At 38.7% G+C, this 24,598-nt stretch overlaps 1 protein-coding gene across 5 annotated transcripts; it reads left to right on the forward strand.

The window, feature by feature from the left end:
* The first annotated feature begins 324 nt into the window (after nucleotides 1-324).
* Nucleotides 325-24,379, forward strand: pnpla6 (patatin-like phospholipase domain containing 6). 5 transcript variants are annotated; one of them, XM_057331474.1, is made up of 34 exons: nucleotides 325-402; nucleotides 2,865-2,947; nucleotides 5,308-5,352; nucleotides 5,448-5,535; nucleotides 6,557-6,731; nucleotides 6,828-6,968; nucleotides 7,150-7,309; nucleotides 7,393-7,473; nucleotides 7,594-7,722; nucleotides 8,036-8,116; nucleotides 8,187-8,316; nucleotides 8,403-8,477; nucleotides 8,649-8,752; nucleotides 9,290-9,457; nucleotides 9,750-9,827; nucleotides 9,920-10,125; nucleotides 10,305-10,436; nucleotides 11,906-12,029; nucleotides 12,156-12,345; nucleotides 12,429-12,578; nucleotides 12,670-12,733; nucleotides 12,818-12,986; nucleotides 14,343-14,525; nucleotides 14,616-14,734; nucleotides 14,963-15,119; nucleotides 15,225-15,341; nucleotides 15,520-15,589; nucleotides 17,658-17,774; nucleotides 20,564-20,680; nucleotides 22,227-22,375; nucleotides 23,263-23,415; nucleotides 23,617-23,733; nucleotides 24,015-24,102; nucleotides 24,204-24,379. In XM_057331474.1, the coding sequence occupies exons 2-34, from the start codon at nucleotides 2,903-2,905 to the stop codon at nucleotides 24,359-24,361; spliced, it is 4,080 nt and encodes a 1,359-aa protein (XP_057187457.1). In that variant the 5' UTR covers nucleotides 325-402; nucleotides 2,865-2,902; the 3' UTR covers nucleotides 24,362-24,379. The 5 variants fall into 5 exon arrangements, with proteins under 5 accessions (XP_057187457.1, XP_057187458.1, XP_057187460.1 ...); XM_057331475.1 differs by having other exon boundaries at nucleotides 24,207-24,379; XM_057331477.1 differs by lacking the exon at nucleotides 20,564-20,680.
* The last annotated feature ends 219 nt before the right edge of the window (nucleotides 24,380-24,598 follow it).

Below are 24,598 nucleotides of genomic sequence, written 5' to 3' on the forward strand. Positions count from 1 at the left end.
GCTACTCAGAGACCATTGGTGCTTTGTATTATTTTGCAAAAATATTAAATAGCTATTATCTATACTATGATATTATTTTAAAATAACAAATGTTCTTTTATTTGCAGATGTTTATGTTAATATAAAATAATTTCACATATAAAAAGTTGTGTTAATGTCAAACATAAAAAAATCTGTCATACGTCAAAGTTGCCCTTATAAATTTGTCATGCGACCTAAAAAACGGTTTTGTAAATAACAACGGGGGAGGGAATCAGAGAAAGGCACTTTTCTGAAAGCTGATTGGGCGATCTTTCCTACCTGATTGGTTGCTGCACCAGGTAGGCGGAGTCTACGCAGTGCTCTCGACCGGTTTCCGGTATGACCGTTGTTTGACAGATCGGGACGGATTCTCGCGTTCAGGTAGGTTTAACAACTAAAAACCGCTTACAGTATGTTTACATGCCTTCTAGCTTACATATCAATATACTTTACATTCAGAATCTGTTTATTATACGCGCGTTTGTGTGAGAGTTTCCCGGTTGAGGTCGCAGTTGGTGTTTGATCTCTCGAGGTCACGGCACAGCATCACCGACGCATCAAATAAAACAAATTATTGAGACAAAAATCATCTCTGATTTTTGGGGATCAGCTGCTCTACTGAATTTTGTTTTGCTTTAGAGTAGTGGCTTTCAGAAGCTCACGTGTTGTCTGTGGTCAGATGATCTGACGCGATGCTGTTTCATCACTTCATTATCAGATTAATTTACATGCTTGCTTTTCATATGATAAGGGATCACAGGTCAAGAGTGTAACAAATCGCATGGTGCTGAAATGTTGCTTCATGAATACTGGCTTATCAAGTACAGTGTGCTAAAACAGTATGTGGCCTACAGGCCAGCATATGCTGTATGTTAGTCCCTGTAGAGTTGTATCTGTAGTAGGCAAAGTCATGCTTGAAATGTATCTGCAATTTAGTATGCATACAAAATATAACTGAGCATGTACAGTATATCTGATGTTTACGTTCTCTGCATTGCAGGTTTGTTGGATCTTATTGAATTGTTGACAGTGTCTGTATGTGTGTTTATTATTTAATGCTTAACGTTGCATACTAAGGGCATTGTTAACTGACAACAATGGCTATTAGGGGGCGCCCATTAATATTGATTAGTAAGGAATACTGACATTTTAGCCTCTCTCTTTTCTCCCAGCCCTCTGTCAGTATTCCCATGTGTTTTCCGTTCCCTTTTTTGTCATCCTATAGTTGTTCTTGAATGTCAGAGCCGAAGGAAGAGTTCTTCAATGTTTGCCTGCAATCAATCTGTGATACAATCACTCGCTCGGTCTAATGGAAGGTTTCTCTCCAGCACGTTGGCTTACGTCCCCAGCCATTATGAGTGGATTTTGTACACACTCACATTCAGATGTGTGTGTATATGGTTTAATGTCTACCATGTTCTCGATAATCTAATCCTCATCCATCTCCCTCGCCCAGATGCTGTGATGTCATCCTCAGAAAGCTTTAAATGTACATGATATTTAATGTTTGATGGTGATGTGGGACAAAGTGTAATTTTTTGGTTGGACGTTTGGCCCTCATGGTATAAACATGCTTATTGTGTAATGAATGTGAATTGTGTTGTGTGGGGCATAGGTTAGCACGATCTGTGTGTGGTTGAATGGATGTGAATGTTTTGGTGGCGTAAATGAGGACAGTAAGAAGATCAAAGAAACTCACCTTATGGATGTGTGCGTGTTATGGGGTGTTTGTTAAGTGTGATGACATCATTGGGGGAAGGATTATGATTGGAGAGTTTATCTACTGACTGTCTTCTTTGTTTGACTTGTTAGTGAGTACTGTTATATTAACGTTACAACTATGAAACAATATTTACATATCTTCACTATCCTTCAGAAACCTTGTATGTCCAAATTCGCTGTTTTTCAGGAAATGGAATAAACTTTTTAATACGTTTTGTTGGCTAGATATTTGCAGAACCCAGTGACAAACATAAAGGGTGACTAATAATAATGATTAATGGAAAAAATTAAAATCACGAAATATGGAGATAAGAGGTTTTAGAAGAACAGCAGAGATATTTTCTTTCATTCTTGACTCTTTATTAAATCTAATGGATTATTGATCTCTCATTTGTAATATTTTGGTTGACAGTTTGCTTGTTAACAGATATTTCAGCCTTCTTGGATTTTGCTGATGTCTACCCTGTTGAAAAAAACAGCATATGCTGGGTTAGGTATGTTTTGATGCTGGGTTAGGTATGTTTTGATGCTGGTTTTCTTATTTGTGCTGGTTTAAGCTGGTCACATGCTGGTTTAAGATGGTCACATGCTGGTCATGTGCTGGTCTTAGCTGGTCATGTGCTGGTTCCTCACCAGCTTAAACCAGCACATGACCAGCTAAGGACCAGCACATGATCATCTTAAACCAGCACATGATCATCTTAAACCAGCACATGATCAGTTTAAACCAGCACATGATCATCTTAAACCAGCACATGATCATCTTAAACCAGCACATGATCATCTTAAACCAGCACATGACCATCTTAAACCAGCACATGACCAGCTTAAACCAGCATGTGACCAGCACAAACCAGCATCAAAACATATCTAACCCAGCATATGCTGTTTTTTTCAACAGGGTAGTGTCATGAGTGAATGTAGCATCACACAAAAGCCAGTTTTCAATTACCAATGACGCTAGACAAATTGCTAGCAATCAGACACAATTGTATATAATTTCATAAAAATGTTTTAGTATTACAGGGGATTAAGCAAAGAGCTTTTTCACATTGTAATAGTGTGTGTGCTTTGGGTTTTTGCATGTTGCATGAAGCCTGTTGTTTTGCATTTCTTCGCAGCGTCTGGCTTTGATGGCCCATCTGTGTATTGAGCTAGAATGGGACAGAGTACATCGGGCCCAGAGCCCCCAGAACCTCCAGAGGTGAGCAGAACCACCACCCTCATGCTTTTGACCTTACACAGTACACACCCGCAAAACCTCACCCTCGAAATCTTAAGATGACCACCATTTTGGGTTCTAACTAAAATTTGGCCCAGTTTGCTTTTAACCCTTTCTGCATGTCTTTAAAGGTCCAGTGTATAAAATTTAGCGGCATCAAGTGGTGAGGTTGCGAAGTGCAACCAACGGCTCACTCCACCGCTCCGCTCTCCCTTTCGAAGCACTACGGTGGCTGACACAGAACTAAGATGTCGTCACGAGATAACGTATTTACGAAACACGCTCTGTAGAGCAGTTTGTCCATTTAGGGCTACTGTAGAAACAACATGGTGAATTCCATGTAAAGGGACCCGCGGTGTATGTAGATAGAAATAGCTCATTCTAAGGTAATAAAAACATAACGCTACATTATGTAAGGCCTTTATACACCTCTGAAGACATAGTTATTTATATTATATTGCATTTTTGTCAATAGATTGTCCAAATAAGTACACACTGGACCTTTAAGGAATGGCAATAAATTGCAATTTTGTACTGACCAGAGAAGCCATACTGACGTTATTGAGAGATGGAGAGATGGTGTTTCTTAAAGAGATTGTACACTCAAAAATGAAAATTATTTGATTATTTACTCTACATCATGTCATTCTAAACATGTAAGACTTCTACAGAAGACAAAAGAAGATATTTTAAAGAACATTGCAAACCCCCATTGACTTTCATTGTATGCACACAAAGCATTTGCGACATTTCTCAAAATCTCTTTTTTTGAGTCCTACAATAGAAATAATCATATACAGGTTTTCACTGACATGAGCGTAATTAAATGATGACAGAAGTTTTATTTTTGGGTGAACTATCCCTTTAAGTTCATCTGTCTACCATCCATTACATTTGCTTTTGTTCTTCACTCCTCCCTCCCAAAAGGATAACTATTGGACTTTTCACACTTTATTGTTCCCTCAGGGTCGTATTTAACTCTGGGTTAATGTAATGCTGTGTCATGTTAGTTTCATACTTTATCTAGTAAGTTACACTGGATTTTCAGGCTTTAAAATTGCACATTTTTAAACCATGCATTGACAGTGAGTCAGTGACACACCTTATTTGCATGTGCAATCCAAGCGTAGTGTAAAAAGCACACTCCCTCTTTATGGTAAATGTGTGCAAACACACACAAACACACTCCACCTTGCTTTCTTTCTATCTTTCACATTTATAACGCTTCATTCACAGATAAGTAGCTGTTCTGCACTCCCATGATGCAACTTGCTTTGTCCCCTATGGCAAAATCTGTTCACTCGTCAATAACAGCATCTGTTGACTTCTTTGTCATTCATCCCAGTCTTTTCTTGTATAAACAATGGATACATGTCACTTTTGTCTTCAAAACCCTTGTCTGTGTGGATTGGCTGCAGCTGATTGGCTAAACTGGCCATGTGACTTGCTTATCGAAAAGAAGCTTCAGCAGTAGCGTGAATGCCAACATTGACCATTGATCATAGATCAGTTATTGCTCTGGCATGATGTTTTGGAAAATTGCATGTAGTCGAACACACCTATATCTCAGTTCAAAGATGTTTTTTTCTGACCGTCCTGCATTGCTGCCAATCCTGAAATGCATAATAAAGGTATGATAAGTTATGTGATGACATGTTTGACATCTAAGAGAATTTAAATGCTGCACCACCACCTAACACCAGTAAATATGTCTTTCGTTCTATGACGGTTTCACACTTACCCACTTCACACTTGTGGTGACTGGAGAATGTAAAGATAAATTTGACCACTTCTGCAAGTCTTGAACTCATGTAAAAATTCAGGAAGCTCTTATCATTTACAGAATTTTCAATGGCTTTTAAAGTACGATTTAAAGTCTGAAAAAGCTCTCGTTTTGCATTTGGCGGACACATTAACCCAAAGTTAATATACGTTTGCATTTAAAATATATATCAAATAAAATAAATATATATTTAAGCGGTTCATGGATTTCATGGGGCTCAAACTCACAACCTTGGCATTACTGCTGTTCTCTTCCTGTTTGCTACGGGACCGCATACACCACAGATCTTGTTAACAATGCAGTATTGCAAAAAAAACTGAACTAAGACGGAGAGAATGAAGGAATGATCGAGTAGGAGCATGCGGAGGAGAGAAAACGGAATGAAGTTTGGTTTACATAATAGTGTGACAGGAAAAGCAGAAAGTTACAAAATGTCTTTCTTCTGTATTTATCACTCTTATCATGAGCCATATTATTTTACTTGGAACGTTTTTGCTTATTTTCTCATGAATATCAGTAAAAGTTAGTTTGTATTAACGTCCCCTGTGTTTCACAACAGGAAGGCTTCAAGAGTTTAGTGGAGGATCAGCTGCAGACAAGCATGGTAAATGAAAACTGGATTTATTTACAAATAAACTTGAGTTATGCTGTATTACATTTTTTCCTAATCGCTCATGCGTTTGTGTTTTATGTCTGCAGGTGGTGGGAATAGTGATCAGTGCTGGGGTCGCCATCGTCCTCATCGCGGCCCTCATCTTTTTTGTCCTGCGTAGGATACAGCAACGCAGTTAGTACCTAAAAGTCAATTTTGCAGTTTCTTAAAAGCATATTTCATTTTGTCTAGTATTTTTAATACTTTACAGAGTCTTTCCTGGCTCAAAATGAGGCCGAGGTGATGCCATCCTGATCTTTTACACACACACGTAGGCCTACCGTACCTTTAAGTGGCTTAACCAAAGTGACTTTGAGTTTGACATTAAAAGTTCTAATAAAATTAGATAAAAATGACAATTATTAAGTTATATAAAACATTACTTTTATACAACGAAACAGAAATGTTTTTTTAATCAAATAAAGCTTTTTTATCATTTCAGCTAACTTTTCAGCCCACAATAGCCAACTGAATTAACCATTCTTTCTAAATGAGCAAAGCTCATTCACATCTTGCATTCTCTGTGGTTCACTTTAAATGATTCAAGGATCTCTTATATTCGCTAGTGACTGAAAAGTTCAATAGTTTAAATGAATCTGTTCAAATGAGTCATTCGTGTGCGAGTCGTTCTGAACGCAATGTGCGTTCATACTGGCGAACCCTCTGTGTACAGTATACGCTGATTCAACGATCCAACTGCACAGCTAAAGACATTACAATGATGTACGTCATGTTAATTTAATAAATTTCAAGAAATTAAACGTACTTGGATGCAAAACAAACAGCCGTGAAACACAGGCTGGCTCTTGTTCTGCAACTCTTTTTAGCGCCTCAGTGTGCTGATAAGGAAACAGCGCCTCCACTGTGGCGTAAATGTCGCAACTGCAGTTACAAATGACAGTCTGTTAAATGCACGCAGCATTTCTTGTGAAGACTCAACATAATTTTGGCGAGAGCCTGAGGCGGCACGACATTTGACGGAGGCGGCCGCCTCCAATTTCTCTATGCAGGAAAAACCCTGCTTTATAATATTTGCAATATAACGTTTATAATATAATATTGATCATATTTTTTCATTTTCTTTAGGTTTAAATAATGTTATTATTATAGAATTTTTAAATGAGCACTTGTAATCTTGTTTCATTTGTGCGCTCAGAACTGGAGGCTCAGGAAGCCCCCAAGTATCGCTTCCGCAAACGGGACAAGGTCTTGTTTTACGGGAGAAAGATTATGAGGAAAGTTTCTCAGTCCACTTCTTCACTGGTGGGCTCCGCCTCCTCGTCCAGGCCACGCCTCAAAAAGAAACAAAAGATGCTGAACATTGCCAAAAAGTAAGTTTGGGTGGCTCCGTTATTTGGTCGTTTTGGCTCAAAGGATTCTTTGTGCACAGCTGCATGTCCGTCTATCTTGATCTGTCTGTCTGTCAGGATTTTGCGCTTTAAGAAGGAGGTGCCCACTCTACAGATGAAGGAACCTCCTCCATCTGTTCTGGAGGCGGATCTCACGGAGTTTGATGTGGCCAATTCTCACCTGCCATCGGAGGTGCTATACATGCTGAAAAACGTCCGGTAAGCTCTTGCTGCTTGTGTGGTTATGATCACTAGAGAACATTGACAGGATGATCGAAATGTGGCGAGTGTCTTATGCAGAGTGATACATGTGGGTTTGGTCTCTCTCTCTCTCTCTCTCTCTCTCTCTCGCTCTCTCTCTCTCTCTCTCTCTCTATCTCTCTCTCTCGCTTTGGTGCAGGGTGTTGGGTCACTTCGAGAAGCCCTTGTTTCTGGAGCTATGTAAGCACATGGTGTTTCTGCAGTTCCAGCAGGGCGAATACGTCTTCCGACCCGGACAGCCTGACAGCAGCATTTACGTCGTGCAGGACGGCAAGCTGGAGCTCTGTCTCTCTGCACTGGTGTGTGTGAAAAAACACCCGGATTGTGATGCGTGTGTGTGCTTTTTTGTGTGACTTACCTCTCTCTCTTCCTCTCTCGGCAGGATGGGAAGGATGGCGTGGTTAAAGAGGTTTACCCCGGAGACAGTGTTCACAGTCTTCTGAGCATCCTCGATGTCATCACAGTGAGTAATACCCACAATTCCATTCTCTGTGTCTCTGTGTGCCCAAGCCCAGAACACATTTAACATCTCAAAACAGCCGCTAACTTTTTATTTAACATGTTGTATAACCTCTGTTATTAGGGTCACCAGAGAGCGTACAAAACCGTCTCGGCCAGAGCGGCGGAGGTGTCCACCGTCCTCAGACTGCCTGTCGAAGCCTTTCTGTCGATCTTTGAGAAATACCCGGAGAGCCTCGTGCGAGTGGTGCAGGTCTGGATATACCAGAAAATACAATAGATTCTAATATGATCTCATTTTAAAGGTAGCATTGCCTGTATCATCCATAGAGGGGACGATCCCACAATGCTTTGCAGTGAAAACATGAATTCAAGATGGAGGACGAAGAAAGGAAAAACATATTTTTACTAACTAAAGTATTGCAAGATAAGCTTAACTAACATTAAACTCAATTGAAATCATGGCTGAATGATGACTTAGTAGGCAGCTGCCTATGTAGGGAATCTCGTATAGTTTTGTAGCAGCTTGTGTGTGATGTCATGTGTTCTGTTTGTACTGTCTGTAGATCATCATGGTGCGTCTTCAGAGAGTCACCGTTCTGGCTCTGCACAACTATCTGGGGCTCACCAATGAACTTTTTAGTCACGTGAGTACACACACGCACTTTTTTACACACTGTTATATTATACGATTACATGCAGGTGTTCTTCTTTCAGGACATGCAGCCTCGTCCCTCTCCTGTCTCTCCTCATCCGACACGCTCCAGCCCCGTACGGCACAGCAAACGCTTCGGCAGCCTCACCGTTCCCGACAAACACCGCGATGCTGCAGTCCAAAGCGCTACCGGTGAAGCACCACGATACCTGCTTACTTAACGGACAATACAAAACAAACGTCATGATACTGATCTCCATAATGTCATTTCTCTGCAGCTGGGGATCATGGGAGGGACGGCGGCACAATCCCGACCCTCAGCAGGACCATATCGATGCCAGTGGACATCGCAGGTGGCTGTTCAAAACGTCTCGAAACGCTAAATCTTTGCTTTTATCCATGTGCATCTGATAAAATCATGCAAAACTGTGCGATTAGGACGCAACCAGATGTCGTTGCCCTGAAAGTGTGTGATGGAGTCCTTCCGGCACCATCTCATATACGTGTGTACGTGTGTGTTGTAGGTATGCAAAAGAGTCTGCGGTCTGATTTTGACATGGCGTACGAGAGAGGTCGAATTTCCGTATCTGCTGAAGACGGAGCACCTACTCTATCCGTGTTCACACGAGTGAGTTTATTACACGCTGATGATCGCAGAGATAAGCACGTTTTTCACACGGCCGAGTCGCTTGCGACTGTTTACGCAAGCTATTTTTACACCAAGGGTGAGAGAAGTATAAAGATTTAGTTTGAAATTGTTTGAAATTCAAGAGAATAGTGGAGTTCGCACCACAACCAAAGGAATGATGTCATTGGTTTTTTTCAGCCGATTAAACATTGACAGCCAATCAAAGCCCATTCAAATTTGAATTAAAATGTGAAACCGCTGCATGTTTTTTAAAGGGCCAGTTCACCCAAAAATGTCATTTTAAACCTGTATGACTTTCTTTCTTCTGCAAAACACAAAAGAAGATATTTTGAAGAATGTTAACCGAACAGCAGCGGTACCCATTCACTTCTATTGCATAGACACAAAACCTATGCAAGTCTATTGGTACCGCAGTCTTCAGTTTATCTTGGCTTATGAATATTATTTAGGTGAGGTCATTTAATTTGATGAAAACTATATCAATTTAGGCAAACGTGCATGTTTTGTGTGTTGCAGGAGCAACGGGAGAGGAAGGTGACTGTAGATGAAGTTCCTTCAGGCGTGTATTTGTATCCGGAGGAGGAGTCGGGTGTGGAAAATGTTTATGGGTCGTTTTCAGGACGACCAAGCTCTGCAGTATTCGAGGAGGCCCAGAAGGAGATGCTGAAGCTTATGAAGATTGAGGTGTGTGTGTGTGGTATTGTTAATCGTTTCAGTGCAATATGTAACTTTTGCCTCTATATCGCCATCTCTGTCTGAGACGTAAAATTGCAGGTTACTTTGCATATTTTTTTTATCTCAATCTTGAGACTTATTTTATTTTTAATCAAAAAAGTGAATGTTTTGAGTGAAACAACGTTTGCTCCAGAACCCAAATTTTACAATGAACACCAAGTGGCGAGAATACGCAGAACAAAAAGTAAAATGACGTTTCATCCACTCTTTTATCATCTCTGTTTTTTGTTTTGTTTATCAGGACCCGCAGCTGTTAAATGGACGGGTGACGCTTCATCACGCTAAAGCTGGATCTGTTTTAGCCCGACAGGGTGACCAGGTGCTCGTGCTCTCTAGTTTTCTTTGTCCTTCCACCTCCGGTGCAAAAAATCACAGTCACTGAAATATGTGATCCTGTTTCCTGTTCAACAGGACGTGAGTCTGCACTTTGTCCTCTCTGGCTGCCTTCACGTCTTTCAGAAGATGATTGACAAGCAGGAGGCAGTGTGTCTGTTTGTGACCCAGCCGGGCGAGATGGTGGGTCAGCTGGCCGTCCTGACGGGAGAGCCGCTCATCTTCACCATAAGAGCTGAGCGAGACTGCGCCTTCCTTAAGATCTCCAAATCGGACTTTTACGAGTAAGTGCTCTCAAACAATCCCACAAACCATCAGTGCTTTCGGGTATTGAGCAGTGTAGTTTCGTCCTACCAGTTGTAATAAATAAATAAATAAAGACCATCGTTTTTTAATCTTATCATTATTAGAGCGGTTAACATCACCCAGTATTGTTCATATTGTTTATGTTTTTTTGCCGCAGGATCATGCGTGAGCAGCCGAGCGTAGTTCTCAGCGTGGCTCACACCGTGGCTACCCGCTTGTCACCGTTCGTACGGCAGATGGATTTCGCCATCGATTGGATGGCTGTTGAAGCAGGGCGTGCCCTATACAGGTACTCGCAATTCATTTTCCTGAAATATAAAATATTGAGAGACCATTCCAAATTGATGTATTGTGGCCATTCCAGTCCAGAGAGTGTTGAATTTTAACAAGATCAAATCTCAGGAGTGACATAAAGTCAACAGCAATGTGAAAGACTGGCAGCATGACAACTGTGATACAAATCCAGGTTATCATATAAAACATATTTTTATCTTTTGCTAAATTCGTGTAGAAATATGACTGTTGTATTGCTTAAAAGTGAATATGAACTTGTTTTCTTTGCTGTATTTGAGGTCTAAAAAAATACAGAGCATCTTTTCTAATAATTTGACCTGTTTCTCCAGTTTTCATTTTCTGCAAATCGAAACAATGTTTTATTTGAAATTTGGAAGAAGTATTGTTAGTTCACAGAATGAAACAAAAACGATCATTTTACCTAAACACATACCTATAAATAGTACATTTTAAGATCGGAAAAAAATATTTCGAAATGGTTTTCCGCAGGTGTATTTTCTTGAATATTTCAGTGTAACGGTTTATTTAACTGACAACATTTGCCGGCTTAAACAAAATCAAACATACTTTGTATCCCAATAATTATTGTTCATTTAATAATTGAACTGTTTTACAATGGAATATGAAAAAAAATGGTCATAATCAATTCAAAATAGCCATTCGTTAGTTTATTTGGTACATTTTGTAATTTCTCTTTTAATTTTGCTTTTTGCTTCATTTTTAATTGTTTCGGCATGTGAAATATTATTATAATAGAACTGTGCATGTGACGGTATACATTTTTTATATCACGGTCATTGCTGGAGCTTTTCTCCTGGTTTATTACACGGCTCGTTGGAATGCTTGATTCTGATTGGCCAGTCGGGACATTGGCAGGTTCGTTATTCCCAGATAACAACCTCTCAAAACTAATAACACACAGTAACTCGGACGCAGCAAATAATTTTGACAGGTTTTTTTGACAAACTAAATGTGTTTTAATAACATATATGACATTATTTTTACAAACGATTAAACCAAATTGCCTGTTCGTGACATTTGAACGTCGTTTCTTCCCTTAAAACCGAAAGTAAACGGCTTTTCCTCGTGGAAGGTCTGCATTCGGTAAAAATGAGCTAATAAAATATTTCAAATTCACATTTCATGTCTATTTTTTTCTCATGTGGCAAGTAGCCGTGTAATAAGCAGGATAATGTACAAGCAGCCGCATGTTATCGCGAAATAAGCCTTTTGATCATGAAGTTTTCAATAAATTGCCTAAATTGCCTACTCTCTGTTTTTTTGTCTCTTGCTACTGTCTCTTGTTTTGGCATTTTGAAGCAGTACTTATAACCTGGTTACGATCCACCAGCGAGAAATGCGAATACTTGTAATGTTTCCCCCGGTCTTAAGACTTTGTTCAGGAGTGTATTGTATTATTGAAAATTGGCGCATATCTAAAAAAGAATCTACTGTGGTCTGTAGGCAGGACGATCAGTCCGACTGCACGTATATCGTTCTGAACGGACGACTGCGTTCCGTCATTCAAAAAGCAAATGGCAAGAAGGAACTGGTTGGGGAGTACGGACGAGGAGATCTCATTGGAGTGGTGAGTCTAAAGATCTGGAATAAGTTGTCTGAAGCTGATTTTAAGGCTGTGTACAATAAACATCAACATCTTTGTCTTATGTGAAAGATTTTTCGTTTCGTACTGACATTCATTTCTTTCTCTCAGGTGGAGGCTTTGACGCGTCAGCCCCGTGCCACCACGGTTCACGCCGTCAGAGACACAGAGCTGGTGAAGCTTCCAGAAGGAACGCTCAACAATATCAAGAGAAGATACCCGCAGGTGGTGACACGTTTAATCCACCTGCTGGGGCAAAAGATCCTGGGGAACCTTCAACAGGCCCGGGGGCCTTTCTCAAGTACGTTTAACTTAAAACATGTGGTCACTTCCTTTAAATGCTATGAAAAGGGAACAATAACACATTATCTTTCTCTTTTATAGGCTCTGCCCTGGGTCTTCCCAGCATGGCGTCCAGTCCAGACGTCACTAACCCAGCCAGCAACCTGTCCACTGTCGCTGTACTTCCTGTTTGTGATGAGGTGCCAATCAATGCCTTCAATTTGGAGCTTAGCCACGCCCTCTACGCCCTAGGTACACCAGTGGTGGATGTACAGCGATTCAAAGTATGCTCGACTTAATAACCAAGACCGTATTACTAAACCAACTTCAATTCTCCAATCAGGACCGACCCTGCTGCTAACCAGTGACATCATCAGAGAGAGACTAGGGGCTTCTGCTTTAGACAGGTAAGTGTGACATCACAACAGCTATACTTATTCGTCTCTAGTATTTATCGTTGAACTCTTGGTGATCTTTTTGTGTCCGTGTAGTATTCATGAGTACAGGTTATCGGGTTGGTTGGCTCAGCAGGAGGACATCAATCGTATAGTCCTGTATCAGACAGACAGTGGTATGACCCCGTGGACTCAGCGATGCATTAGACAGGCTGACTGCATCCTCATTGTGGGGCTCGGAGACCAAGAACCTGCACTCGGAGAGGTGCGTGACCTCTTTTAAGTGGAGTCTAGTGTTTGTTTTCACACTTTGTGTAATGATTAAAAATCTGAACCACTCGAAAGTCCGAAGGCTCAAAGTTCACAACAAAGTTCACGACAGTCATGTTCAGTAAAGTAGTACATTTATTAACATTGGCTCTTCTGAATTTAGAAACCAAACAAAATCTGTTCACATCAATGATACCTATAAAAGATAAAGATGTTAAAGATAAATGTTTACAAACTTGTCTTAAATGGACAGTTTGCCCAAAAAGAAAAATTGTCATCATTTACTCGCCCTCGAGTTGTTACAAATCTGTTTACACTTCTTTGTTGTGATGAGTACGGAGAAAGATATTTGGAAGAATGCTTGTTCTTGACTGGCATAGTAGGACAAATGACAATAGTAGTCAAAAGGGCCTGAGTGTTTTCCTACATTCTTCAAAATATCTTCTTTTGTGTTCAACAGAAATTTATAAAGAAATTTTTCTTACTATGGTAGGAATTCGGAACAGATTCGGAACAACTCAAGGGTGAATTAATGAAGACAGAATTTTCATTTTTGGGAGTCCACACCACAGCTATTTTATTTTTTATTATTTTATTTTTATATTTTTTATATATTTTTTTATTTTGTTCCAAATGATGAACGATAAAACATTGAAAGTTACACAAACTCCATTCAAATTGAACCCTTGTGTAGTGTTCACGTCTGTGGGACGTTTTTTATGTTTTTTTACCGTTTTTTATTTATATTTATTGAAAATGTATATTTTATTTACACATTTTTATTACTATAAAATATTTTATTAACATATCATAGAATTGTTTTTTGGTATATTTAATAAGACATATAAACCATACAGTTAATTGTGACTGTTGGAAACTGTCGGTCATTATTGGTTTTTTGGGGGGGTATAAATACTGTATGTAACTAATAAAAAGTATTACAAATAATTCAACTTTGGCAACATATTATTTACAAATGAAAAAAAAAGTTTACATTTGAGAAAATACAGTGTTATTTCCATTTCCTATATATTAGTTTTGCAAACATCGTCTGAGTAACAAAAACATGAACCAGTGTTCATTTAAAATGTGAAACTTTTATTTGTTAGTTAGTTCTTTTTTGTCATTGCATATTACAATACAATGAAATTCTGTTGGAGCAATCCAATATGCAGAACAATTAAATAGATTTAATAAATATAAGAATAAGTAAATAAAATAAAAAGACAAAAACAAAAACACAAAGCATTGTGGGATGTTTTATTTAATGTAACGTTGTTGTCCATTGGTGTAAATGCTAGTATAGTTATCGTGTTATGATTTCTGTCATCACATGTTCCGACCTTCTCAGTTGGAGCAGATGTTGGAGAACACGGCAGTTCGAGCCCTGAAGCAGTTGATCCTATTGCATCGTGAGGACGGTCCGGGCCCCTCTCGAACTGTGGAATGGCTGAACATGAGAAGCTGGTGCTCCGGACACCTTCACCTGAAGTGCCCTCGTAGAGTTTTCTCGCGAAGAAGCCCTTCCAAACTGGTAAAAAGACCAGCATTTTCCTGATTTCTTAGATGAGCGTGATACTACGTAACACTTTTGTGTTGTTTGCGCATGGTCGTTTTATTCCAGAGAGAGGTGTATGAAAAGGTTTTCGAGAAGACCGCAGACAGACACAGCGATTTCTCGCGGCTGGCCAGAGTTCTTACGGGAAACAGCATCGCCCTCGTGCTGGGGGGAGGCGGAGCGAGGTGACCACTCCCAACATATTACATAATACAACGATAGTCCCACCCTAAACTCACACAGCAGTGTTTTGATAGCAACAGTATTTACACTGTATTCTTGAAATGTTTGTGAAATGTCTGAACTGTTCAGACCTGTATCTGTGTGGTTTATTAGTAAATGAGACATTTGCTCAAGAAATGAAAAATGTAGTTCACTTCAGTTTGGTTGACACATTACATTGAATCTTGCAGAGGCTGTTCTCACGTTGGTGTTATCAAAGCCATGGAAGATTCAGGGATTCCCATCGACATAGTGGGAGGAACGTCCATCGGCTCGTTCATCGGTGCTCTGTATGCGGAGGAGAGAAGTGCTGTTCGGGTCAAGCAGAGGGCGAGAGAGTGGTCTAAGGTTAAGTTAAAAAACAGTGTGAACATTGATCTGGATATAGGAACGAAGATCAAACAGATGATCTACATGTTAGGAAATTATTGAACCCATTTCCTTTACCTTCAGGCGATGAACTCTGTATTCAAAACGGTTCTTGATCTGACTTATCCAATCACATCAATGTTCTCCGGCTCTGCCTTTAACACCAGCATCTCCAAAGTCTTTGAGGACAAACAAATCGAGGTGAGATATTACCTTAGCTTTTAGAGCTGGCATGCTTTGTCATTTTCTATTTTTCTAATATACAATGTTTACAAGAAAAAATGATGAAATATCATATTAAGTAATGACATATAAGACTGATGTGATGCTGACATGCAAGGAAATGTAAACATCACATCCATTCCTCTTTTATCTGTAGGACTTGTGGCTTCCCTACTTCAACGTGACCACAGACATCACAGCGTCTGCTATGCGGGTTCATAAAGATGGTGAGTGATGACAGAACTTCCTGTTTCAGACCTCTTTAGGGGTTCCTCAAGTGTCTGTGTTAGGGACATGTCACTTCTTGATAGTTTTTGTAATAAACCATTAGTTATATAAAAGTATTGCAATTGCAATATATTTAGTAATATGTGAATAATTTTTAAGATAATTTTGGTAAACAATTCAGTATAATCTTTTGACTTGTTACTATAATATAATATAATATTATATTATATTTGTATTGTATTATCGCTGCTGTCCTTCTGAAATCTCGTATCTCCATATTTCGTGATTTTATTCGTGAAATCATTATTATTAGTCACCCTTTATGTTTGTCACTGGGTTTTCAACAATATCGAACCAATAAAAGTATTAAAAAAGTGCTTGTCAACTTTGACAGTATTTAATCATTTTGGAGATCAGAGGTTTCAGAGGGACAGCAACGATATTTTACTATTGTATTGTCCTATTATCTTTTTACATATTGTGCTGTTTTAAAAATAGCTTTGGGAAGTATGTCACATTTTCTATAACATTTTGAGTAGTTTTTAAGTTTGTCATTTGGAGTTCTAAAGTAACAGTCGAATGAAAGCAAGTGAAGCTACAGATGCATGTGGCTTGCAAAGTCTAAAATAAGCGATGGTTTTGTGGGAGGAATCTGGAAAACTATTCTATTTCTTTACACTTTAATGTTAACTCAAATGTTAATGCATCATCAGTCATTATACTAATAATCTGACCAATGACATACATTGCATCTCTAAATTCTGGGTCAGGTCCCTAAATTTAAGGAAATTTAATGATGTGTTATAAACAAAAAGTATGTTTCTGTCCAAAATCAAAACGCTACTGACTGAGTAACATATAGATTTGCTTCTGTAATGTATTTCCTGACCCACTGGATTTAGAGGCCTTAAGGTGGTCATATGGTCACCCCAGTTAGCCGGAATGCATTATGGGATTGCATTTTGCATGTCTGTCCAACCTCAAGGACTGCTTTGTTTCTGCTTTCTTTCCTCCTGCTATATTTCTCTTCCCTCTTCTATAAAACCTTATTGTCAGTTTTTCTCTGTCCATCCTTTCATCTCAATATGCATTCGTGTCCTAGACCTGGTTTTTTTCACACATCGTTTTTATTCCTCTTTTGTTCAATTTCAAATGTCTGGATATGTACTTGGATATGTCATATCCAAGTAAACACCATTTGCTGTCATAGTGGGTAAAACCCCTGTTAGCGTCGCCGGTAGGATACAGAACGTACGACCCGTGTGCTTAACCCCACCCTCTTAATACTATTTCCTGTTCCTGCTGCTCTTGTAGTATTGTTTAGAGATCACACTGCACAAAGAAAGAACAGACGCATAAAAACATCTCAATGTACTTCATTTTTCTTCAAATAAAGATTCTTGTCATTCAAAATGGCGAATCTTCTTAAAGGGACAGTTCACCCAAAAATAAAAATGTAATTCAAAATCTGTATATGACTCTTCTGTGGCACACAAAAGAAGATATTTTGAGAAATGTCTCAGTGGTTTTGTCCATACAATGGGGTTAGTGTTGTTTGGTTACCAACAATCTTCAAAATAGCTTCTTTTGTGTTCTGCAGAAGAAAGAAAGTCATACAGGTTTGAAATGACATAAGGGTGAGTAAACAATTATTATTATTATTTTTGGGTGAACTATCCCTTTAAACAAGCTGTTTCATAGTGTTTACACAGAAAATAAGACTTTTCTTTTTTGTGTAATGTCCTGTGTATTTAACAGCCTGCAGATCTCTCATTGTCTTTCTGCTTTTCAATGTTCTGCGTTCTGTTCTGATCTTTTTATTAAAGCATGACATAGATACTTTTGCACATGCATTGTTTGGTGGTTTAGGATTTTGTTGTCTCATAGGTCATTTGATTGGCACATGGCAGGATTTTTATGCTTACAGAAGCGGCAGCCGGACGTTTCTGAGATGTCCCACCCCCTCATTCTCACGCATTTGTTTTCTGTTGTTTACTGTCTCCTCTTTCCTTCTCTCTCTCTGTGTCCTGTCCAGTTTTGATTTACTGTCCATCTTCATTTTGCCAGGCTGTGTTTGGCGCTATGTTAGAGCCAGTGCCTCCTATACCCCTTATCTGCCTCCTCTCTGCGACCCTAAGGACGGTCACCTCCTCGTGGACGGTTGCTATGTTAACAATGTCCCAGGTCAGGATTCTGCCCCTATTTTCCCCCTCCACCCACCCTTTAGAAACCAACGGGAGGTTTAGAAAGCAGTTAACACCAACATCCCTGCGACCACTCAGTACCCTGTGCGTTTGAATGTCTCTTGTTCTGTATGAAAACAATGAACTCACATGCTTATGTTGGGAGCTCATGGCTTGGAAGGAATGCTGGAGAAAGAATAGAGAGACTGTGCCTTCAGAACAAAGATAAGATATTACATTGAGCTAAATCTCACTGGAACGTGATTGGGTCACACTGAAACCAAAAAATAGAAAATATATTTTGTGTAATGAAAGTGACGACTTTGTCACTGTCATAAAAATAAAAGATGAACAGTACTGAGAATGAATGACAATAAGAACTGCCCAAATTTCATAAAAATGTACTTTTAAATTAGGGTTCATCTATTCATATATATATTTAAAGCAAATTAAAAAAAATGTATTTACATCTTTTTACATTTTTTGTACCTTTATTTGTGTGAGAAAAACACGAAAAACATCACGCGATGGCGAGTGTCTTCACGTGTCTTGACGTGTCAAACCAGACGTTTCAATCAGCTCTTTGCGCGAATTTCCCTGTCAAGTTAATTCTTTTTAACTTGCGTGGAAGACGCGACTGAGGCAACGCGGCAAATTCACGTCCTTGCATTGACTTTGTTTGTATGTAATTTACCGTGCAAATAGTTTAATTCGATCTTAGTGTGAACACACAGCAAGTATTCACATATTCAGCATTCAGTTTCCCTACACAATCCGATTACTTATTATGTTTGCAATCGTACGTTTTTTGCCTGAAATAAAAAAACGGTAATTGAGCAGAATATTGATTTATAAATTGAGCTATTCTGTACAGTTTTGTGAGAAATGTCAGTTCGACGTCATTTGACGTCAACCTACTTAAAGATAAGAGTGTAAAATAACCTGCAATTTCATGCTCCAAACAGTGGAGGCGATAGAGAGACAAAAGTTACGGATTGCATCTTAAAAAAGCAGAAGATACGCAGGCCCGGTTTCACAGACACGGCTTAGTTTAAGCCAGGACTATGCCTTAGTTGAATTAAGATATTTATGTCGCTTTTATAAAAATGCCTTAGAAGAATACATTACTGGTGTGCATCTCGAGACAAAACAATGGCACTGATATATTTTAAGGTATTTCTGGGCAAGTTATATTCAGTTAAGACAGGTCAAACATTCATTTTAGTCTGGGACTAGCCTTAAGCCTTGTCTGTGAAACCGGGCCCAAGGGTTCTAGTAATATTATTAATCGTAGAAATAGAATAAAAAGTATTTGTAGGTTATTATGATATGTAAGTGTTGCAGCTTGCTGCATAACTGTATCATTTTGCTAAAGTGCAGTCACAGTGTGCGTATATTGTCTATTTTACAACGGCTTTGTTGAGCGACTATCCTTTTTATAATCTCACATCTTTAGTTGCTATTTTTAAGAGTAATGGAACAACTATGGATTGGAAAAGCGTAGTGCTTAAGGATTAGTGATTTTTATTTCTTTTCTTTGCAGTCAGCGGCTCTGGCCAACACGATCTTACAGAAATTCGTAACTATTTTACGAGGTGGCTAATTTGTTTAAAGTCGTGCGATCTTATTCGTACATTGTAGTACGATTTGCTTTTACAGCAGAGATGTTAGTTGAAGGGGTGGGGCTTCAGTATGGCTTTTTTTATACTCATACATTTCTGAACAATTCACATCGTACAAATTTGACGAATTAGAGACTTCATAAAATAGTTACGAATTCTTGTGAAATCAGGTTGGTGCGAATTCAGCATATTTATTTGCGTAGAGTGGCAACCAGGAAGCATAATGTTGAGGTTTTTTGTTGCTTCCAGTTTGTGTGCTGATGGTTGCTTTGTTATTTTTCAGGTTTAATTCATATTTAATTCCGTCTTGATCATCGTCTCATTATTTCGCCTTATGTTTATATCGTGCATAGTTTGTGTTTGGCCATTAAGGTTGGTGTATTTCCCATGCGCTGCTACACTTCCCATCTACATTGAGCTTGCCTGTCACGAGCACGCCACACAGTTACGTTCTGTGTTGATGTGACTGCATGCCTATCACGCCTGTTATTCTCCAAATACCACAGTACTCATGAGACTAATGGTAAAAACAGAGGGAAGTTAGCGTTCTGGATCCTACAGCACACAGAAATGAAAACCACGCAACTGTAAACAAACATAAACGTTTGGCTTTATATTTCAGCTCTTTTGCTTTAAGAGCGCCACATGTTGAATGCACCTGCCTCTCTTGATTTTCTCTCTCCTTCCAACCCATGTCATCTGTTGTGCCTCTCCTGACACCTGCTGGTCGGGTGTCATACTGCAGGCTGGAAATGGCTGGCAGTGCCCAATACGTTCACTGCGACTGTCTTTCACACTGTCTCCTCATTGTGATGAAATCAAACCTTTTCTGAAATAAACCTTTATGAGAACTGACAGATTTCATGTGAAAATAAGTTGAGGCAAAAAAAACAAAAAAAAAACAAAGACAGAAGATGTGAGACTGGTGTGAAAGATACGTCCGCCTTATTACCTCATTCCTGTTTACTCCGCCCATTGAGGTGGCGTTCACCGGATGAGGTAGATCACGCACGTCGTCCTTGGGGTGACCATCACTGTCTCTCCCTGCTGGTCTGTGCGCTACTAACCAAATATGTGACATTAGCATCGCCTCCGAACGTTGCTGGGACGTTGTTTGCACGTTTTCTAGACGTTATTAAGAGGTTATTATCCCCTCCCGGTGTGGCAGGCTCTCTGTGGCGTTATGTCAGGGCGAGCATGACCCTTTCCGGGTACCTGCCACCCCTCTGCGACCCCAAAGATGGAAACCTGCTCATGGATGGAGGATACATCAACAATCTGCCAGGCAAGTGTGTCCTAGAACATCCCGAACTCCACAAAGCCTCAAAGGCCCGAAACAAAATCTGGGTTGGGTTGCTTTATTTTGGTTTTAAAGAGCAGTGTTGCTCTGAGTAAGTATGTTGTGTGTTTCTTTATCATTTCGAGGGTAGAGTGAGTGGTTTTACTTTGTCCATTTGTAGTCACAATTTGGGTTTATTTGGAAATGTGGGTCAATTGAGCATTTAATGGAACGCCATGGACACAAATGGACAAAGTTTTGCAGGGATCAGGCGGTGTGAACTTAGACGGTCTATTGCTTGACCTCTAATTCCTCATCAGCCTGTTAAATATATAAATCATAAATTGATTTGATTTGATTATAAATGATGTTGTCTGGTGTGCAATCGGTCTGATTAAATTGGTTTGATTTAATGTATGCAAATTATTTTATCTTCCAAAATTACAAAGAAGGGAAAATAACACAACGTTGGACAAAACTGACCCAAAAAATCACCAGACAGCAATGACCTAATGTTCTTCAGTCTGCAATGCAACATAATAGACAAAAGTTTAGATGTTGCATTTCAACCTGGGACTTTATGGGGAAAAAGACAAGATTTTGCATGTGTACTCAACAATCACACACATCGCCAAAAATGCATGAAGTTCATCTGTTTTTTACTGTCTAAAAATAATTGGATATGTTTGAAACTTAAAATCAGTTTTAATGCATTGTTTCCAGCCTTGCTGGTTGATGCATTGAGGTTTTTATTCATAGTTGTTCATTAATTGCAATTGTCTTTTTCCATACCTGCGCTGTTCTGAAACACCAGCAAGTCTGTTTCACAAACGTCATCCTACATCTTACATTTAAAAAAGTTCCAAAATCTCTTCAATTGTAAGATAACTGACAATGGCACATCAGTGTTGGGTGTAACTAGTTACTGTAATTTAATTACCTTTCCCTTGAAAAAGTAAAGTAAGGGATTACTCTTGTTTTTTCTGTAATTACAGTTACTTTTGATGTAATTAAACGAAATACTTTGTGTAATATTTGTGCAATAGTGGAATTGACATCAAAATTCAGAGTCTAACTTTAAAATCTGTGTTTTAATGTATAATTCTCACATTTGTAATACTGTGGTCAGTAAATAAGAGTACTTTATGTAGTTTAATATTATTTATTTGAATGAATTAAAAGAGCCGTTTCATGTCTATCCTTGAATCACTTAACCTATCAAGGTTGATATAGGATATAGAAAGTAATGAGTAATAAGTAACTAAATACTTTTTGGAGAGAGTAATTTGTACACTAATCTAATTACACAATTGAATATGTAATAAGTAACTAGTAATTAATTACTTTTTCAGAGTAACTTACCCAACACTGTGGCACATACAGAATTCAAATAATGGTTTGATGAAACAGTGTTTATTGGTGATTATGTATGTTTGTATTTTTCTGTAATATTAACAGTATTTTGGTTATTCCTGCTACCCTGTGGATGTCCGTCTCTGTTTGTGTGTCCGTGTGTGTGTGTGTTGTCATTGGCACTCTTAACGCCTCGTAGCGGACATAGCGCGTAACATGGGTGCAAAAGCAGTCATCGCCATTGACGTGGGCAGCCAGGATGAGACTGATCTGTGTAACTATGGCGACAGTCTTTCTGGCTGGTGGCTGCTGTGGAAACGAATTAACCCGTGGGCAGAGAAAGTGAAGGTGAGACGGTGTTTCGTGATATTAGTACACTTCTTGACGTTTGTATTTTCAACTCTTGGTTTGTGATATATGACTGGTGCTGTAATCTCTTAAAAAATATAATATACAGCCGCGGAAAAAAATATTTTCAAATCAGCATTTCTAGATGTATTGTGGCTATTCCAGTCCAGTGTCTTTTGAATTTCAACAAATTCAAACATCAGGAGTGACATAAAGTCATCCAACAGCAATGTGAAAGACTGGCAGCATGACAAGACACTTCAAAGCTATGATCAAAATCTAGGTTATCACATAAAAAATGATTTGAACTTTTCTTAAACACATGTAGAAATATGACTGTTGTATGGCTTAAAAGTGAATATAAACTTGTTTTCTTTGCAGTATTTGAGGTCTGAAATAATACAGAGCATCTTTTCTGTTATTTTCATTTTCTGCAAATAAATGCAAATAGAAACAATATTTCTACTTAAAATTGGGTAAAAATATTGTTAGTAGTTCACAGAATGAAACAAAAATTATCATTTGACCTAAACACACACCTATAAATAGTAAATAAAAAAATCGGTCTCTGAAATGTCTTCTAATTTTTTCACGCCTGTATAAATATACAATTTTTTTCAAATTTAACATTGTTATGAAGTTATTTGAAATATTTTTATAGTGGAATTTCATCATTTTATATTCTCACCAGCTTTTACTTTAACTTGGCATTTGTTTTAAATAATATAATTTCTTGGCAGTTTTACAAACCCTCTGAAATTCCGTGATGGACTCCTAAAAGTTCATCAGCTTCCTTTAGGAAACACATTCCGAATGCATTTAAAATACCAGGAAAGCGTTTTGAAGCGTACCGTGTATAAACGTGGTGTGTCCTCTTTGTATCGCAGGTGCCTGATATGGCTGAAATTCAGTCACGTTTGGCCTACGTGTCCTGCGTACGGCAGCTGGAAGTGGTCAAAAAGAGCGCCTACTGTGAATACATCCGCCCACCCATCGACCGCTTCAAGACCATGGACTTTGGAAAATTTGATGAAATCTATGTAAGAACTCAGTCCAGTATCTGTTCTGCTTGATTTATCATTTAAGAAACAGAAATAATAATATTATAAAGTCTTTCTCTTATCTGGTATATTATACGGTTACACAATGCCTGATGTTTGTTTCCAGGTTGTGTATTGAATAACATTACAATCCATATAGTTAAATTGTTAATAATAGATGATTTGGTTTTTCTGTCTCAGGATGTGGGGTACCAGCACGGTATACTGGTGTTTACCGAGTGTGCCCGTGGTGACATCATTGAAAACATGCTGAAGGACCATAGATCAGCGGATTATAATGACAGCAAGAAGACCGATGTGAGTTTTCCACTATAAATCACAGACATATTTAAGCAATATTTTGTCTTGTTTCAGATTTTTTTGTTGTGTATATTTTAAACAAATATTGCATAGAATAAATATAAATATATATTTTTTATTTTAAATTTAGCAATTTTGTGTGCATATAAATTGCATCATATGCACACTGTATCACTTTCATCATCAGCTACTAAAAAAAACTCATATCGAGTTTTCATTCAATTTAAACATTTTATGTAAACGTCTGTATTTATTATGATGTTATTTCACTGTTTCAGTCCTGCACGTGTCCCAGTGCAGATTTCACAGATCTAGCCGAGATAGTGTCGAGGATTGAACCCGTGCAGAGCTTCCTAGGAGCCGATGGTCAGTTTCTAGAGATTCAGATTCTCTGTTTTCAGATTTTTGCGAGTTAGGAATACGATGTACTCGTTATCTGTACGCATCTCATATATACGTGCGTCTAGCAGAGGAGTCCGATTATGCCACCGAGTATGAGGAGGACGGTATGGACCCGGTACGAGAAGAGGAGGGTGAGGAAGAGGAGGAGGAAGAGGGCGAAGACCCCGAGGACCACTCTCCAGGAGAATGGGGACCAAACGGCGTCTTCGCGACGGTACATTAATCACAGTTACTCTATACACTCGAGAGACGTCCTAAACATATACNTCGGTCTCTGAAATGTCTTCTAATTTTTTCACGCCTGTATAAATATACAATTTTTTTCAAATTTAACATTGTTATGAAGTTATTTGAAATATTTTTATAGTGGAATTTCATCATTTTATATTCTCACCAGCTTTTACTTTAACTTGGCATTTGTTTTAAATAATATAATTTCTTGGCAGTTTTACAAACCCTC

The sequence above is a fragment of the Triplophysa rosa genome, linkage group LG4 (genome assembly GCF_024868665.1).
Source record: "Triplophysa rosa linkage group LG4, Trosa_1v2, whole genome shotgun sequence".
NCBI classification, from domain to species: Eukaryota; Metazoa; Chordata; class Actinopteri; order Cypriniformes; family Nemacheilidae; genus Triplophysa; species Triplophysa rosa.